The sequence below is a fragment of the Sinohyriopsis cumingii genome, chromosome 14 (assembly GCF_028554795.1).
Source record: "Sinohyriopsis cumingii isolate HCF-2022 chromosome 14, ASM2855479v2, whole genome shotgun sequence".
NCBI lineage: Eukaryota > Metazoa > Mollusca > Bivalvia > Unionida > Unionidae > Sinohyriopsis > Sinohyriopsis cumingii.
The window spans coordinates 19,354,880-19,373,766 of NC_142974.1; the positions used below are offsets into that span (position 1 = coordinate 19,354,880).

Sequence of the window (18,887 nt, forward strand, 5' to 3'; positions counted from 1 at the left end):
ATCGACATTGGAACACGCTACACAGTGCCATCATTGGACAATAAGACCCTGACACCCAAAAAATAAATATCAGGTTGAGGTCTTACATTGTAGGACTATGGGTGTATGGGGGGAAAATATTAATATATAATAATGAGACCATGATAAATCCAAAGAAGTTAATATTACACCTTGAAAATTTGTTTTTCAAAATACCTTGCACATTTCTTTCTTTTATACTAGTAGCAACACTTTCATTTTTAGTTGCTCCACATCTAGATCATGAAGCACTTAAAGATGAATTTGAGGATTATTGCATGCTGCCTCATGAGCGTGTGCCTATATTAACGGACAATCACCAGAAAAGGAGTTTTTGTAGCTACTAGCTGGATATTATCAGCCAGACAATTAGTACTGGTGGCATCCACTTCCCAAATCTGAAATTAGTTATTCAGCGACTACTTACCTTGCCTCTCAACACCGCAGATTGTGAGATATATTTTTTTATCATAAAAAAAATACATACAGATTGTAAAAAATACATACAGATTGTAGGAAGTCCCTGAATGTAGACACACTAACATCATTTTTACCATGTAAAAAAAACATTGACACCTGCGGCATAGACTTTAAAACCCCTGATTACATTTTGAAAAGTGCAAAGGGTGCATGTGTTACATATAATAATGTGTGTGTGTGTTGTTGTTGTTGTTCTAGGGTTTAATGCCATTTTTCAGCACAAGATAGGCTATACATGGCGGCCAGTAAAACTGGTGGAGGAAGAACCCTGGAAAACCCAGGGAAGAACCACCGACCTACGAGAAGCTAATGGCAGGCTTTCCCACGTACCCACACTAGCCGAGCCTTGGACTCGAACCCACGCAGAGGTGAGATTTAGACCACTTGGCCACTCCGGGCCCCGTGCGTGTGTGTTACAACACACTGAAGAACAAAATGTAAATGTGTGTAAAATTAATTCGTTTATGGCTTTTGTTGTTTTCAAACTGCTGATCTTACATAATGTATGAATACATTTTTTAAGGTTTTTTTGCTCTTTGTAAGGTTTTTATTGGTCTGTCATACAGGTTTTCATCTCAACTGGTTGACAGGTATGAGACATGCTTATATCACTCATGCCTTGTGGCAAGTTTCTGATCTATCAAGATTACTTCGGCAGTAAAGATTTGCATGGTGGTACTTTGAATTTAGATGCATTGATTGAAATGTAGGATGATGACATTGGGACTTTCCCTCAGTAATTCTGATACCAATATCATAGGCCAATCAAAAGAAAACCAAACCTCATTTTGTGACCCCCCAAAAAAGAAGAAATATACAGAATAGAGCTATTATTGGCATTTTTATTTCAACTTTAATTTATCTGTACTTTAGACACTTCATTTTAAAATAGAAAAACAGTTTGTACAGTGGCCTTGACTACATTTTTCAACTTAAAAGCTGCCTCATAAATCTGGGTTAAAGTGGAAATCAAGACAAAGATATGTGTGTGGACCAAAGTTGGTTAGTTTTTTGCTGATGAAACTGATACGAGTTATTGAAGTTTGTTTAATAACAGAAAACTGTGGCTGAAATTCAGAAAGCTATTTCAGTCTAAGGATGAAATGGTAGTTTTGTACTGTGTATGATTGTACAAGACTGATACCACCTATTCCAATTCTGTTTTAGGGAGCCCTGAGAGGCCAAGTGGTCTAAAGTGCTCACCATTATAGATCAATGCCATCTCACCTCTGTCTGCATGGGTTCGAGTCTCAGGTTTGGCCAGTATGGGTATGTCAGAAAGCTTGCCAGTAGCTTGCCATTAGCTTCATGTGGGTTGGTGGTTCTTTCTGGGGTATTCCTGGGTTCTTCCCCCACCAATTAATACTGACTGGTTGCCTTATATAGCCTATATTGTGCTGAAAAACCCCTTATGCTGAGCGCCAAGTGAGGCAGCTGTTAGTACCATTTTTGTAAGTCTTTGGTATGACTCGGCCGTGGATCAAATCCACGATCTCCTGCATCTGAGGCAGATGCTCTAACTACTAGGGCACTGGAGCGGTAGATATTCTGTTGTGATGCTCTCTCTGTTGCATGTTAGCTTTGAATATAAGATAATTATTATATAGAATTAAGCGTTCATAATATTAATACCAGTTTTGGAAGATGTTCATTTATATTGAGAGGATTGATTAATTTATTTAATTATCATTCATTGGAATTCCAGTGCTCTAACATTCATTTAAAGACTATTCAGATATTTAATAGCTGTTATGGAATTACGGTGAATTCATTTAAACTTTTGGGGTTTTATAATAGTGATTCTCCATCTGAACAATACAGAAGAGAATTCAAAATACCACTGGAACTCATTTGGATTATTTGATACTTTTGGAACTGATAGAACATTTAGGTCTGTTTAGTATTTCATTGACCATACTGTAAGGTATTTTTACTTTCTTGCTTTGTATTTTTCGGGAAATAAATAATGTTTTCAATTTTACAAAACTTGTTGGTTTTCGCTTTTATTACTTATTTTAAGACCATAGAGTCTTAACACAAAGAACAGATGCATTAAAGCATGATTTGGTCTGGCCACTGGAAAAGATAATGTTCTGCCAGCATCTACATAAAAATATAAATATTTTATTTATTACAAATGGCCAGCAAGCATGAAAGTGCATGTCCACCCAAAATGGAAAATTGATGCCTAAAAGACTGAAAGGGTATCTAAGGCATGTATATGCTAGCTTAATTCTGTTAATATCTTTGATTAATTTATTTTAGCACAAAACTGAACAACATTCAATCAAGCATAATATTAAGGTCGCAGTGACCTACTTTTGATAACATGGTGTTTTACTCCATGAAACACAAGCTGTTTAATCTGGGGGCTAACAATCCCTATGAAACTGATCAGATCTTAAAAGCAAAGTATGATGGATACATTTACAAACTTAGGAGGGATGGACAGAAAATAATTTCTTTTATCTCCACATTCAGGATGGTATAAAACTCAAAGTGGCAAATAAAATTATGACATAGAGAAGCCAATACCAAAGTCAAGCTTTCTTTTTAGAAAGCTGGAAAAAATGTAAATATCTCTTTAACTCAAACATTGAAATGCAAGGAATAAAAGTGCATTTAAGCTTTGTGTCATACCTTGTCTTTTGGAAGTTTTTGTCGTTTTCACCTGAAATTCGAGTAGGAAACACCATTTGAAAGCTATTTCTGAATACATCCTAAAACACCAAACTTCCAGGTGATGTTCCAATAACATACTGCCTAGTTGTGTTAGAAACATCGTTTTTCATAGGCTATTTGGCTCACACATGTGCAGAAGGGTAAAAGTTGGAGTTTTGGGGTTTTTTTCACCTAATGGACCCATTGTTTTTGTATCAAGACCACTCTTTATTCCAAATGCCCATCTTATCCTACTTTTTGCAAAGTTCATCTGTCTGTTTGCAGTTCATACCGGTCTGCCTAAATCTAAGACCAAAAAGTCTAAAATCCATACACAAAATCAAATTCCAACCACGGGCAAATTTAGGGTAGAAAAAAATCAGGTCCAAAAAATGAGGTTTTTCCCTCTGTATTTTGTAGGGCAAATAGAAATTCCAGATTATCATTGTAGAGCTACATCTGTCTACCTGTCTATAATACCCTCCACTTTAGTGTATCATACATGATCTTGATGCTACAGAGCTTGGCAGTAGGCTACTACCTCCTACCATGTAAACTCGTCACCAAAGGTTCATATGTTAAAGCCTGTTAACCTGGTACTGCAGGATATTACCTTCACAGAGTTTAGGTTTACTGAAAATCAAGGACAGTATCCACTGTCCTTCACAGAGTTTAGGTTTACTGAAAATCAAGGACAGTATCCACTGTCCATCACAGAGTTTAGGTTTACTGAAAATCAAGGACAGTATCCACTGTCCTTTACAGAGTTTAGGTTTACTGAAAATCAAGAACAGTATCCAATTGTTGTTAATTCATTCAAGGCCGCTCTGGATTATATCATTGTAATACATCAAGACTGTTGAAATATTAACACATTTGAGGTTGCCCGCACATTAGCACAATAAAGATTGGAATTCATCTGGCTTTAATTTAGAATACTCAATACATTTGTATTTGTGATATAACTTTATATGACTATCTGGGATTTAAGTTCCTATAAAAATTTTAATTTTGTATTCTAGGGAAATAAATTATTTTTGCTGAATATTACCCAAAAAAATTGGATGTGCCATTTTTCTGTTAATTGGTTTAAGACCATAAGAGTTATAACAAGATGCATACTGTGAACAGAAAATAATTTCATGTTTATATTATAATGAAAGAATATCAAATTTACTGATACTAGTATTAAATACCAAAGGATTCACTTGATGCGATCATGTTTATATTATAATGAAAGAATATCAAATTAACTGATACTAGTATTAAATACCAAAGGATTCACTTGTTGCAATCATGTTTATATTATAATGAAAGAATATCAAATTTACTGATACTAGTATTAAATACCAAAGGATTCACTTGATGCGATCATGTTTATATTATAATGAAAGAATATCAAATTTACTGATACTAGTATTAAATACTAAAAAGATTCACTTGTTGCAATCAAGAATTTCATTAAACTATCAGAATCTGGAATTTTTTCCAACAAGTTCTATATAGAACTCTGGAGAAGTCAATTTGCTCAGCTCATTTTTCAGTGTGTCCTGGGTGGCCTCGAGTGGTCTAACGCGCTCTCCGTTACAGATCACTGCCATCTCACCTCTGTCTGCGTGGGTTTGAGTCTCAGATTCAGCCAATGTGGGTATGTGAGAAAGCTTGCCAGTAGCTTCTGGTGGGTCGGTGGTTCTTTCCAGGGTTTTCTCTGGTTCTTCCTCCACCATTAATACTGGCCTCCATATATAGCCTATCATGTGCTGAAAAATGGCATTAAACCCTACAACAACAACAACAACAGCAATGTGTCCTGCATTGCTGGTTAGCTGCTTTTAGTAAACAACCATCAACTTCCCCAGAACATATCATGTACAATTAACTTAAAACATGGTGTTGACTCTGACTTCGCAAATCAGAAAGTGCTTTTAGGTTCACCCATGATCAATTTTTTTATATGGAAGTTGTGTATAATTACTAGTAGTAGTTGTAGTAGTATTAGCATTAGTTATAACTATTGTTGCTGCTGCTATCATCTTAAATATCATCATGAAAATAAACTATATTACCTGATATTTTGTCCTAGGCTCAGTCAGCAGAATAATCCTAAAATATAAACTTGATTCACATGTGGTACAAAAATAACTGTCAATTGGATCAGCCTTGGACTTTGCCCATGTACTGTTTAGACAATGGCATATCCCAGCATCATTGGTATTTATCAAGTAAACTACACATTTGAACATTTTCATTTATTTAATTGTATCTCATTACCACTGCCTCACATTGTTTTTGTGGGGGGGGGGGGCATGTCAATCCCTAAATTTCAGGACATCTTACTGAATAACCATGGCAACTGATTGAAGTTTATATGCATGTAATACAGAATTATTGTGGTAAATTAAATGCAATTCTCTGTTTTACCTTAATAAATTAAAATATCACTTCACTTTTTGTACTGTTTTCTTCATTTAAAAATGTAATAAATCCAAAGAATAATTTTATAATAACAGTAAAATGGAAAAAAGGTGATTCATTTAAGATTAATAATAATAATAATAATAATAATACAGTAATAATAATAACAATAATAATACAGTAATAATAATAATAATAATACAGTAGTAATAATAATAATTATGACTTTATTTACAGAGGGTATCACAATTAGTTAAGAACTAATCTACCTTAAGGCCCTCATACAAAGGAATTTATTTATTTCAGCTGCATCTCTGAAGCCACTGGATATATTGGGTTTGGAAGAAGGAAATAGAGTGGGCATTTCTAATCTCAACTGGAATACTATTCCAGAGCAAAGTACCAGAGTACTAAAGTCTGCAGGACACATTGTTTCACTGCATTCCAACTATTAATACAGTACTTAACTGGACTAATTGAAGGGGTAAATGTTTATTTACTTCCTGGAATATGATTTGCCATACATTTCTCTTAGCAGAAAATCTTGGTGTGTGTGTGTGCGTGTGATTTGGATTTTTAACATAGCTTTAGAGAAAAAATTGGTCAAATTTCTATGATGTGCCACCCAGTCATATTCTTCTGACACCATTCTGACCAGTCCTAAAACTAACCTCTTAATGCTGAGTGCCTAGTGAGGCAGCTGTTAGTATTACTTTTATAAGTCATTGGTATGACTTGGAAGGTTTTCGAACCCATGACCTCCCACATCCAAGATGGATGCTCTAACCACTAGGCCACTGGAGTGGTGACCAAATAATATTTTATTGTTAAAAATATTAATCTTCTGACAAAGAAAATTCTATACTCAACTGAAATTTGTGTTTACTAATAAGTATTCAAAAATTTGCAAGGAAACTGCTTAAAGAACTTTGCTTGGAAAAGCTACTTTTATATGCCATATTTCCTAAATCATTTCAGTATTACTGATGCAAAATGTGTTAATTTTTCAGTAAAGTGATTTGAAAATTATGTTTTCTAAATGTTTTAATGAAAGTAAACATTAGTGAAAACTTTAATAGATTAAAATTAAAATGCTGGATAATATTAATAAGATGTGGAAAAGGGAGCCCCAAGTGGCCGAGTGGTCTAAAGCGCTCACCGTTACGGATCACTGCCATATCACCTCTGTCTGCATGGGTTTGAGTCTAGGATTCCGCCAATGTAGGTATGTGAGAAAGCTTGCCAGTAGCTTCTCATGGGTCGGTGGTTCTTCCTGGGGTTTTACCGGGTTCTTCCTCAACCATTAATACTGGCCGCCATGTATAGCCTATCGTGTGCTGAAAAATGGCGTTAAACCTTACAACAACAACAACAACAAGACATGGAAAAGTTTCGCTTATAAGGCTTTAGCTTTTTTTACATCAAGAAGACCATATTAAAAGATTTGGGCCACTGTTTCTGAATGTTCAGCTTTTCATACCTGATTTGTGTCTTTTTCATGGTTGGGTTTTGCTTTATCACAGAAAATTTAAGTTTTCTCTTTAAAATTAAAATGCTTACTAATTTCTCTTTAAAATTAAAATGGTTATTAATAAGGCTTTTGAAAAATACCAACTAAACTTTAGTAGACATGTAAAATATAATGGAACTTAGAGCTAATTCTACATTGGATGGATACAGAATATTTAAATAATAATAAATTACAATGCATGTCGCAAGTCATCTAGTATAACCACTGCACTTACTGTGTTTAACTTCTTTCTGAGGGCAGACTGGATAGTGATGTTTTTAAAACTGTAACATGATAAAACTAGGTCACAGGCTGAAAATGGCAGAATTAAGAGTAAATGCTGACTAATATTCTGATCAAAGGAGACCTTGATGTTGTTGTTGTTGTTGTTGTAGGGTTTAATGCCATTTTTCATCACACAATAGGCTATACATGGCAGCCAGCATTAATGGTGGAGGAAGAATATATATAAAATAAATACATGCTGCATCAAAACGTACACATGAATTGTAGTAATTAAGTGAAATTTAGATTTTTTGTCTACAGCAAAACAGTTGCGAAATATTCACAATATCAACAATGGTTAAAAGGACCAATCTGAACATGTAATATTTTCCTGCAATGGATAGCAGTACTGGAATCATTCTCACATTTGTGTCAGGAATCAGCATGTGTGGTTTCCATGATGAAAAGGGGAAAAATAAAAGCAATTATTTAATCGTGACTTTGAACGAGTAAAAGTTTCTATTTCCTGTACATTTAGCTTCTTTTAACTCATTCGGCCCCAATATTTCTGCCCGTAGGCATGATGAGGCTGTGCCCTATTTCCAAGCTCTGCAGCATCAAGGTCATTTAAGATACACCAAAGTGTGTGGTATTATAAAAAAGCAGACAGATATAGCTCTACAATGATACCAAATAATCTGGAAGTTCTAGTTGCACTACAAAATACAGAGGAAAAAACCTCATTTTTTGGATCTGCTTTTTTTTCCCCCAACCAAACTTCGCTTGTGGTCGGAATGTGATTTTGTGTCCAGATTATAGACCTTTTGGCCTCAAATGTAAAGCAGACCGGTCTGAACTGCACACAGACAGGTGAACCTTTGCAGAAACTAGGATAAGGTGGGCATTTGGAATAAAGAGTGGTCTCCATACGAAAATGATGGGTCCATTAAGCCACATAAAAAAAATGCGCAAGCAAAATAACCGAAGGGAAATGATGTTTCTAATACAACTAAACACCCTTCCAACATTGCTTTACGAAGAATTTGATAATATTAAGTGAAAGTCGTAATGCTTTTAAAAAAAGAAAACAGACAGAAGTTTCAACATATTTATTTTGTTAACAACCAGTAAAACCTGCCATTGTTTCAGCAATCTGGAAGAAAAACAGATTCATCACAAAAACAGATTCATCACAAAGAGCACATGTTACCGCAGTAAAGTGATGCTAAAAAAAACATTTGCTCTCTGTCTGATTATTCTGTCAAGGAATTTAATACTAAACAAATGTTATGCTCCCAGTTTCTGAGAGGAATGTCTTCCTGTAGGCGCCACCTAAGGGCGTTTAAGCCTGGTAGAAAGTGGCTAACCTATCCCAACACCATGCAGTTTCAGCGAATATCAACTTTTTGATTACCATTGAGCTCTGACTTCACACACCAAAAAGAATATCAAATTGTTTAAAACAGGGTAGAACAGGTCAGCAAAAAAAAGATAGTAAAATTCTGTAAACCAGACTTGTCAAGCCACCAGTGTAGCACCATGGCCATCAAAATGCCTATTATGAAAATCCATTCGGTTCTTGAAAGATGAAGGTTGTTTGAAGTAGTGTATATTTTATTCCTTGACACTAGCTTGTTCCCAATCTTGAAGAGCTCTTTGCAGCAATAACTTTCAATTATCTTAAAACTGCAGTTGGCTTATTTGCTGCATGAACTATTTGATATTTGTATTAGTAGTTTCAGGGAGCTGCTTATGAACAGTGAGATTCTTTCAGGGCTTTTCCTGGGATCTTCCTCCACCATTAATACTGGCCGCCATGTATAGCCTATCTTGTGCTGAAAAATGGTGTTAAACCCTACAACAACAACAACAATTAACCAGCTCTTGTAGTAGTGAGAGGATGCATTTCACAGTGGTTGGGACAACAGTGTGTAGAAAAAGGGAAGTCTCTAGGCCATCCCATGGAAGAATTTTGGACATCTTGGAGAAAAAGTTGGGCATATAATATGTTGGAGATTCTGTTGAAGCAAACGCTGTATATTTGTTAACTCCTGAGCTAACTATGAGTATGGTTTCCAGTACTTATATCCATAATAGAAATGGGAAGACATTACAAAATAATACATGTTCAGAGAAACATCACTTATTACAATAGTTAAAATTTTAAATGATTATCTCCTTGTCCACAATTGTATTACCTTATTATAATATACTGTTATGATTTTAAGGAAAAAAACTACCTGTTTTTCATGTAATTCATGGATTATTCTGTTCCTTTTGGTTTCTTGTCACAGAATAGAGATTTAGCCATACAATATAATCAGATTCAACCACAATTTATTCATTTAAAAAAATTGCCCTACTTCAGCCAATTTTGCCATTCCTTAACTAACATTGCTCTTTAGCTGAATGATATAGATATTACCAGATTTTGGACAAACACAACCGATTGTGCCAGAATTTACTAGGTCAGGAAACAGGCATCAAAGTATATATAGTACATGTGCGACTAAAATAATTAGATTCAAAGCTCAACAATTGTATAATAATAATTGCTTTATGAAACGATGTTCATTTGGTCAACAGACCTCATTCATGCAATTGGTCAAAGCAGAGCTGGATGGCATAAAGCAGTCAGGCAGTAAGACATGCCCTCCACCAACCATGTCTCCTCGTGTACATATCAGGGCAAACATCATAAATTAAATTAGCTGTGCTCAGGTTTTGGAAATTAACATTGTACCTGGAGTCCAAAACAGTAGCATTTTTGCATGATAACTTGTACAACAACTACTGGCATGGAAATCTTATGTATATGTTCTTATTATAACTTAAGCACACATTTGAAGGTGAATAAAGAAACAATAAAATATATTTAAAAAATTGCATTTTATCCTCTTAATCAGCCACATTGTTAGAAAGAGCAACATTTTAAACCTTTTTGATGATATTTTTGAAAGTTGTAACTTGTTCACCTTGTCCAAAATGGAGTTTGCAATTAAGTGGTTCAGACTTATCATCCAACCTACTGAGTTATAAACATAGATTAACCCCTTTACCATCTTGATGGTTCTCATGTTTGTAAGTATTGTGTCAACTTTAAATTTAATGCTCTGTTTTCCGAATCAACAACTAAGATAAACAATGAATGGTAACACGCATTTCAATTTTTTTATTTGCATGGACTATGCTTTTATTTTGGAGTAATCAAAGCAAGGTGAACTCTGATGGACAGTGGGGAACAATTTAACATTAATTACCTTACACTTTTTTTTATTCACTTGTACAAATGCATGAATATCACAACATTTATATAGTTAAATATATATAAAATGTTCTGGTTTTGACATGTTTGCAAATTTCCCTTTGTTGACAAGTAAACTGCTCAACTTCAAATGTTGGAAATTGTAATGACATGCTTTAGATTTGAACTTTTGGTCAACCCTTGGCATAATATCTTTCGGTCCATGTACCTGGAGTCAGCTGAAGGGGATGGCACATGACAGAAGCCTCTGGCCATCATTTGTGTGCGGCCTATACCCCAGCAGGGTTGACGGGCAAAAATGACTGACTATGGGGGAAAATATAAACATGTAATAATGAGCCCCCAGGAAATCCCAAAAAGTAAATATTACACCTTGAAAAATGCATTTATCAAAATACCTTGAGCCATTTATATATTGCAGTAAATACTCACTAGTACTGCATTTTTTCCCCAATACTATATTCAATAGTAGATTACAGAAACTAGACTTAGTACTGGAGAAGAAGAAAAAAAACACTGAACAGGAGTAATACATAATTTTGCATCATTAAGTAACAACATAACAGAAAGTTTGGAATATAAGTATTTTGAATTTGAAAACCATAAGAACCTACGAAGCCATTCAGTGTCTATCCATATAACGTAACATGTACCGCCATTTGCAACAAATAGTAGGAAGAAAGATAATCCTCGAAAATATATAACGCTCATGACTGTCTGACTCGTATCAGCTACTTACGTGACTGCCCTCTAATATGTATTATTCATTTGTTTGTGATAATCCTGTAGCTATACACCTGTAAGAAACAGATCCGTTTATTTTGTCTAAATCCGTCTGGGTATCGAAAATGCCCCTTTTCGTCCTATGACATGTAGGTAGCAGTAGAACACCTACTTCCGCTCTGATAAAAATTATCAACTTTAATAAGCTGTGTATTAGAGTGATCCGAAACGGAAGAAAATAGGTCAATAACGCGTTGTTGTTGTCTGCTTAACGCCATACATGGCCAGTATAACACTTTAACTGGTGAAGGATGAACTCTGGATCCTCCCCCACCCCTTGGAAAGTACTATCGATCCACGGGAAGATACATGCAATTTTTCTCGCATATACACATAGGCCTAGCCAGAGGACCCGAACCCACGTGAACACGTGAGAAGGCAGGGTACGTTTGGAGGAGGTGGGGGTGGGGACACGTTCTCTCGGCCACTTTAGTATAATAATTCTACACAAATAAAGGACAGTACGCATTTACGTAATAAAGTACGTTATTTGTAGATCCACAAAGGTCACCAGCCGTACCCAGCAAGCCTTAATCCAGCCCTGGGTAAAGACGATAGCTTTAGACCACTCGGCCACCTGGAGCCCCCTCCCCCACCAAAGCGTTATCGTATTTATAACAAAAGACAGACAAAACAAGAAAGAACTAAGCTTAATAAACGAAAACGGGTAAAATAAGGGGCAAAAGACATCACTCAAGTTCCATTCAGATTCAAGCAGAATATTGAAGTAATAATAATACTAATTATATTCTTATTAGTAGTAGTAGTATTAAGTGCATTGCCTGTGAATATAATGGATTGGATTTACGAATTTGCAAGAAGTTTATTAAGTGCTGCATATATTAGCAGTAAGGAATACGAAACATGGACCTGGCAATAAAATAATGAACAAGATTAAATCGGATAGTTTTATCAGTGCATCACAATCACATGTAACGACATTGAACTTATTAAAAACATTTCTTTAAAACTTAATAGACCAGCCAGACTCGATGATCTTGTTTAATAAATTACAAACATAGTTTTACCGACAAGATAATAAAGACGGTTTGTTTAACAATTTTTTTCTCTGTTGAAAAAATAACCCAAGATTAAGACACAAAGCTATTTTATATTAAATGCAGCGTTCAGACACGTAAAATCTTTTTAACATTACAGTAACAATGTATATATCAAGAGATAATTAGTTTTTCGTTGTTTATAAGTTTTGATGAAATTAAGAGTGCTGAAAGCGACTTATCTTGAAAAATAACACTCAAGAGGACAAAGGTGTTACTCTGATAATTGCAATCATAAAATACTTACTGTCCTTGAAAAGGTGCAGATTTATATAATACGTTTAGTGACAATAACATGGAAATAAGCAGCATCAACTGTGAAATCATGATTAGGAAAAGAATGTAGCATTAAGAAAGAACAAGTTGCGCATTTGATACATGTAAATACACATTATAAAAATCAAAATTCACAGCACAATTTGCAGAACACTTCATTAGCTTAACCTACAAAGGCTGGTCGAAAACACGATTTGTGGACAACATTATTTGATCGAAAGGAGTAAACGGTGCCACACTATAAGAAGTGGCTTTGAATTTAGAAATGGCAAAAGTTGACAAATATAAATTATTAATACGTTTTGAGAGGATTGAAGAAAAATTCCTCTTAATGAAAATGCATTTTTTTTTTAGGATCGATCAGTTGGTTTGCTAATAACGCCTATGAAAAATGTATGAAGTATAACTGTTTTTAAAAATTTCATTTCGTTTTAAATCATATGTATGTTATATTGATTGTTTGACCTTTGTCCGTAATTAAAGGTACGGTTATGGCCTACCTGACTGTTGATATTTTGTTTAAAGATGTTTGCTTCCATTTGAGTTCATGACCTAACTTTATTTATGAACTTAGAATGCTCCGAAAGAGAACTTGCATACAATTTCATGTAATTCTCCTTTTAAAATGACCCACATGCCGCGCATTTTATAGAATTAGGTCAAGTGAGATTAGTATACATAGGATGAGGTAAACAAAATTATGCATTACTATTTTAAGTTCAGGTTGTGGAATAGTTTGCTGTTGTGTTCAGATATAATTTGAGAGAAATCATTTAAAATATTAATTGGAATTGCAAAGTACTCGTTGACTTTTTGGACTAAAACACTAATTTGAGATTATTCTGAATTCATTAAAGGCATTCTGCAATATATCGAATTCAAACATCAAGACTTGGTATAACAGCACATTTAAAAAGCTTTTGGTACATCAGCACATTCGATATTAGAATTCATTCGGAACTTTTGGGCTTGTGATGGAACGTTTAGGATTACTTAGGATAAAATTCGCACTACTGTCAGTTTCTCTTAAAAGTCACTTTTTAAGTTAGAGAAATAAAATATTTGTTAATTTTAATAAACTTGTTGGTTTCTCTTATTTTTCTTTAACTTAGTTTAAGACCATAGAGTCGTAACTGCAGCGAGATATATTCTTTATTAAACGATAGTGAGAAAATTACACCAATCTTCTGATGAATGCAACTACTGCAAGTGTTATGGCTATTAGCGTGCATATTGCTTACAGTTTGTTTTGTATTAAGAAGGAGTAATAATAACAAGATTCGACGTTTTCTAGTTAAAATAGTAAATATCAAACTAGGTAAATACGAAATTCCTCCCCCGCAGGAAAATATACCGTTCGAGATAATTAGCTGTACAATGTAATTACTTCTTCTTTTTTGGCGTAAGGTAAAACGTAATCCTAAATGAAACAATGTCCATACAAGCCTTTTAAAGAAAATATCGCATGGAAGGTGTCACGTTTGCTTAGCCCCAGCTGTAAAGTCAAGTATAAGCTATAATCTACCTGTCTTGGGAATATTACAGCGAGAATGTGTTTGACGTCTAAAGATTGCCGCGGGGTTAGTGTTGAACTCGTAAGCAAGGTTATCATGACCAGCCGGAGACCGGAAGCTTGAGTCTGCGAAGGCGACCGATCGCACAAATTAACAAAGGCTTGCCGTTATCACACTTGTGTGTTATAGAAGGATTACAAAATGCGGGACCCAACAAGTTTACCCTCTACCCCCCAAAAAAACCCAAGTCTCCACTCATTAAGGAAAACTTCATAGAGGTTAGATGAAACAGGGCAGAGGTTTCACGAAGTGAACCGATATTACGTGAGGTTGAGGCAAACACGATAGATGTTCACATATCAGGCCTCCCTCTAGAAATTAGCGCTAAGGAAATCATAGAGAAAATAGAAGAAAAGTTCCAAGTAATAGTGAGGAACAGTAAAATGGCTACGGTTTATGGTTTCAGTAGTGTAAAAACGGGAGGCAGGATAATAACGGTCCTGAGACAAGACGCAAAGAGAATTCCTATATTCTTCTACGTCATGGGTTTCCGCCTCAAATCCTGGTACAGGGGAAGTGAAAAAGAAAGACCCTGTACCAGATTGGTCATGAGGAAAGATACTGTAAAGGTCTATATGCCAATGAAAGAGTTACAACATACGCAGGAGTTGTGATTAATCCGAATAAAAATGTGCAAGAGGCTGACATAGACCAAGACGCGCAAGAGCAAAGAGAAATGCAGGAGGATATTGTAAGACTCCTAAAACAGATAAAACACGGCGATAAAACAAACACGGAAATTCCTCCGCAATTACCTGATTTTAATGTGACAGAAATAAGGGAAGAACCACAATCAATTCACGAATGGGCAAACTTCTTAACACCATACAAAACAGGCAAAGAAACTTCCCTAGCTAGCAACCCAATAAAACTGACAAACAGATTCCAAACACTTATGGAAGAGGAAGGAAAAAGAAATGGGGGGGGGGAGGGAATAGAGGAGGGACCAATACACCTAATTGGTCAGAAGCCCCTAACCTCCACCCCAGTGCCTGCCACAAGAGTGAAAATGAAGGTAAGGAAATCTACATCGGCGTCGCCACAAAGTGAAAATACGACGCCTACAGAGGCGTTTTCCCCATTGGGGGGAATAGAAGCCACTGCTCCCACAAAAGAGAAAGAAAAACGCCTAAGTGACACCAGCGACGATGACATTGACACAAGTGACGAAAACCAGGAAAAACATGGAGACGATGGCGAAGACAGAAACGAAGATAATGACGAAGACATTGACTCGCATATAAGATTTAGGATTCAAATAACATAAACGGAAATGGATACTGGACAAGAAACCGAAGTGACAGGCAAAACAGAAAATACAATCAAAACAGTAGAAAACTCTAAATGCGAAGCCAATTGGGGGGGGGGGGGGGGGGCAGATGCCTCCAGCAGTGAAACCAAAACAAATATAATCAATTTTCACAAAAATAATAAATAATGAATTAACAGCAAATTTGGAAGAAGGCGGCCACCTGAAGGATTTAAAAATGGAAGGAATAAACTTCCGTGTTGCCTCAATAAACACAAATGGATTAGATAAGGAGAAAATAAACAAAGTTAACACAGTTTGATGTTATTCTACTACAGGAAACACATAACAATTTTACAAACGAATTTAAAAGTATAGTGGAAGATAACAGGAACGCAGTTGTAATTGTTAATGACTCTAAAAATGATGACAGAGAAGGAGGAGTTGCAACAATTATTAAAAATAATAAAGGGACTAATTTGGAGAGAATAAATGAAATGGCAAGTTTAAAAAGAAGGATGATACATATAACACTAAATAAGTTGCATATTATTAACGTCTATTGTCCTGCTACACTATATAAGAGACAGGAATTTATCCAAAACCTGAGTAAATACATAAATGATTATACTATGGATTCACTAATAATGGGATGGGATTTCAACTGGATAAGGGGAAGTATAGATAGAATAGGAGGATTATCAACCAATGACTACAGTTCAAAAGAAATAATGGAGAAATTACTGGGTGACCATAAGTTAATAGATATATATAGAAGACTTAATCTAATCAAAACAGAATACACACATGAATATAAAAACGGAGCATGTAGATTAGACAAATTTTATGTGACAAATTTTCAAACCAATACATACAAAAAAGCAGAAATATGGGATTTCATAATATCAGATCACAAACTTATAATTCTGGAATTGAAGGTAAATAATTTAAAGAAATGGGGAAAAGGGGTTTGGAAATTAAATAATGCAATATTAGATATAGAAGACTGTTATAGAAACTAAAAGAGAATTAGAAAAATTTAATAACCTAGGGAGGGATAAAATAACGAATGTTATATTTGATTGGGATAAACTGAAAATTAAAATTAAGGAAATAGCAATTTATCATTCAAACCGGATGAAAAACACGGAAAAGGATGAAATAAAAGCACAACTAAAAAAAGATATCAGGAAAAGTTATAATGAAAAACTAAAAAAATAATAATAGAAGAGGAAAACAAGGGAATAAAAATAAGAGCAGGGAAATATAATAATATTTACAAAAAGGCTGAAGGATTACATAAAAGGGAGGAACTGAGAAGAGGAGGTGAAAAACGACCTGAAAAGCTAATAGACAATGGCAAGAAAATAAGTGATAAGAAAGAAATATTAAGAGTAATAAAAGACTATTACGAAAATCTATATACAAAACAGGAAATAGAACCAAATACGATAACAGAATATTTAGATGAAATACAATGCAATATGATATCATCAGAACACGGGGACCTGTGTGATGATCTCATCTATAGCAAAGAGATAAAAAAAATAACATAAAATAATTAGAGAAAGGCAAATCTCCAGGGAGAGATGGACTCACTGCGGAATTCTACCAAAAAATTCCAAAGTGAGTTAGCGCCGATTCTTGAAGGACTATACAATAATATACTTTTACACAACGAAACAATGTCTAATTCAGTGTGGGAAGGGTTATAACAATAATTTAGAATGGGAAACGAAATAGAGAGGAACTTAAAAACTGGAGGCCCATCTCCCTCCTAAATATAGACTATAAAATCCATAGCAAAATATTAGCTAATAGGATGAAAAAATGTACGGATGATATTATAAACATCAACCAAACATGTTGAGGGAAAGGGAGAAACATTATGAAAACAATGACTACATAAATGTAACAGGACAAAAATGTGCTATGGTACTTTTTGATCAAGACAAAGCATTTGACAGATTGGAACACAACTTTATACAGAAAGTATTTTTAAAAAATTGGATTTGGGTTAATTTTCCAAAAATTGACTAAAATCCTGTATAACAAAATAACTGCAAGGGTACAGGTTAACGGTGCTCTTACGGAACAGTTTGAAATTCAGAGATCAGTGAGGCAAGGATGTCCGCTGTCAATGCTATTATATGTAATGGCGATTGAAACCCTAAGTATAAATATACAAACTAACAAAAAGATTCAAGGAATAAAAATTCCCAATCTAAAAGAAGAATTCAAGTTGCTCCAACATGCTGATGATTGCACGAACTTCATTAAATTCCCCTTTTCCTTTAAACACTTAGTGAAGGAATATGAATCATTTGGAAAAGCCTCAGGGTCCAAATTTAACCATGATAAAACGGAAATAGTGAAAATAGGAAAATGGAGGGATAATCACCCGGGACTGCCCCACTCACACACACACACACACACACACACACTCCTAATTAGAGAAAAGGTCAAAGCGTTAAGAGTCTTCTTTGGAATGAATGAAGGGAAAGAAAACTGCAAAAGGTATTTACGATGATAAAAGAAAATATACAGATCTGGGCACTGACGCCACTATGCATAATGGAGCGTGTACAAGTTGCAAAAACATACATGTACTCCAACGTGTATTATCTTTTAAACTCGATTGACATAGGAAATAATATTTTAGATAAAATAGATAATGAAATAATGCTTACGTTTGGAATTTTAAAACCCACTGTGATAAAATTAACCTTATATATGGCAAAAACAAAAGGGGGTCTAGCACAACTGAGCCCCATTATAAGAAAAGGTGCAAATATAATAAACAGGTTTAAACGTTTGAATGCTCAACCCAATACACCGTGGGAGGCTCTATACATTTATTGGTATGGTTTTTTCATTTAGAAATAGGCAAGATATATACAAAAACAACAACCTCAGTAAGAGACTAGACGTACCGAGGGAGTTTCGATATATAAAAGAATTATTATGTAAATACAGGGACCAACAAGAGTTATGGAAAACGGAACAAAGCAATACCTACAGCTGGATCAGAGAAAATTTAACGAAGAAAATCAGGAATAAAGCAGAAGAGGAAAACATAAGTGTAAAGTGGGACAGCGTGTGGAGGCACTGGGCCAACATGGGCTCGCCCAAAGTTCAGAGTTTCATTTTTAAGTAGCTCCACAATGCATGGTTAACGGGAGATGTAGCTATGAGAAGAAAAATGATTAGAACAATTGTCAAGTGCCCGTTATGTAAAATAGCAAATTTTACTAAATACCATGCAATTACACAGTGCGAGAAAAGATAAAAAGGAAAGAATTAATTTAATCTTGGAAATATGCACAAAAAAAAAGAACGATATCAAAGAAATAACATTTTATACCTAGATGGC

The 18,887-nt window shown here is 34.9% G+C and overlaps 1 protein-coding gene and 1 long non-coding RNA gene across 16 annotated transcripts in view; one reads left to right on the top strand and one right to left on the bottom strand.

The window, feature by feature from the left end:
- LOC149783366 (uncharacterized) overlaps nt 1-10,656 on the top strand; it is a 48,422-nt gene extending 37,766 nt beyond the window's left edge. For 5 of the 6 annotated variants that reach the window (XR_016413589.1, XR_016413591.1, XR_016413590.1 and 2 more), the window contains one exon: nt 5,881-10,656. This is a non-coding gene — a long non-coding RNA (uncharacterized LOC149783366). Of the gene's footprint in view, nt 1-243; nt 469-5,880 lie in introns of all 6 variants that reach the window. The other variant, XR_016413593.1, reaches the window with a different exon arrangement.
- The window catches only part of LOC149783365 (oxidation resistance protein 1A-like), a 227,964-nt gene extending 214,290 nt beyond the window's left edge, over nt 1-13,674 (bottom strand). For 7 of the 10 annotated variants that reach the window (XM_089931581.1, XM_089931582.1, XM_089931593.1 and 4 more), the window contains exon 1: nt 3,139-3,232. In XM_089931581.1, coding sequence (XP_089787707.1) covers nt 3,139-3,217 — 79 coding nt within the window. In that variant the 5' untranslated portion in view covers nt 3,218-3,232. Of the gene's footprint in view, nt 1-3,138; nt 3,233-11,313 lie in introns of those variants that run through there. The other 3 variants (XM_089931584.1, XM_089931583.1, XM_089931585.1) reach the window with 3 other exon arrangements.
- Between the last annotated feature and the right edge of the window lie 5,213 nt (nt 13,675-18,887).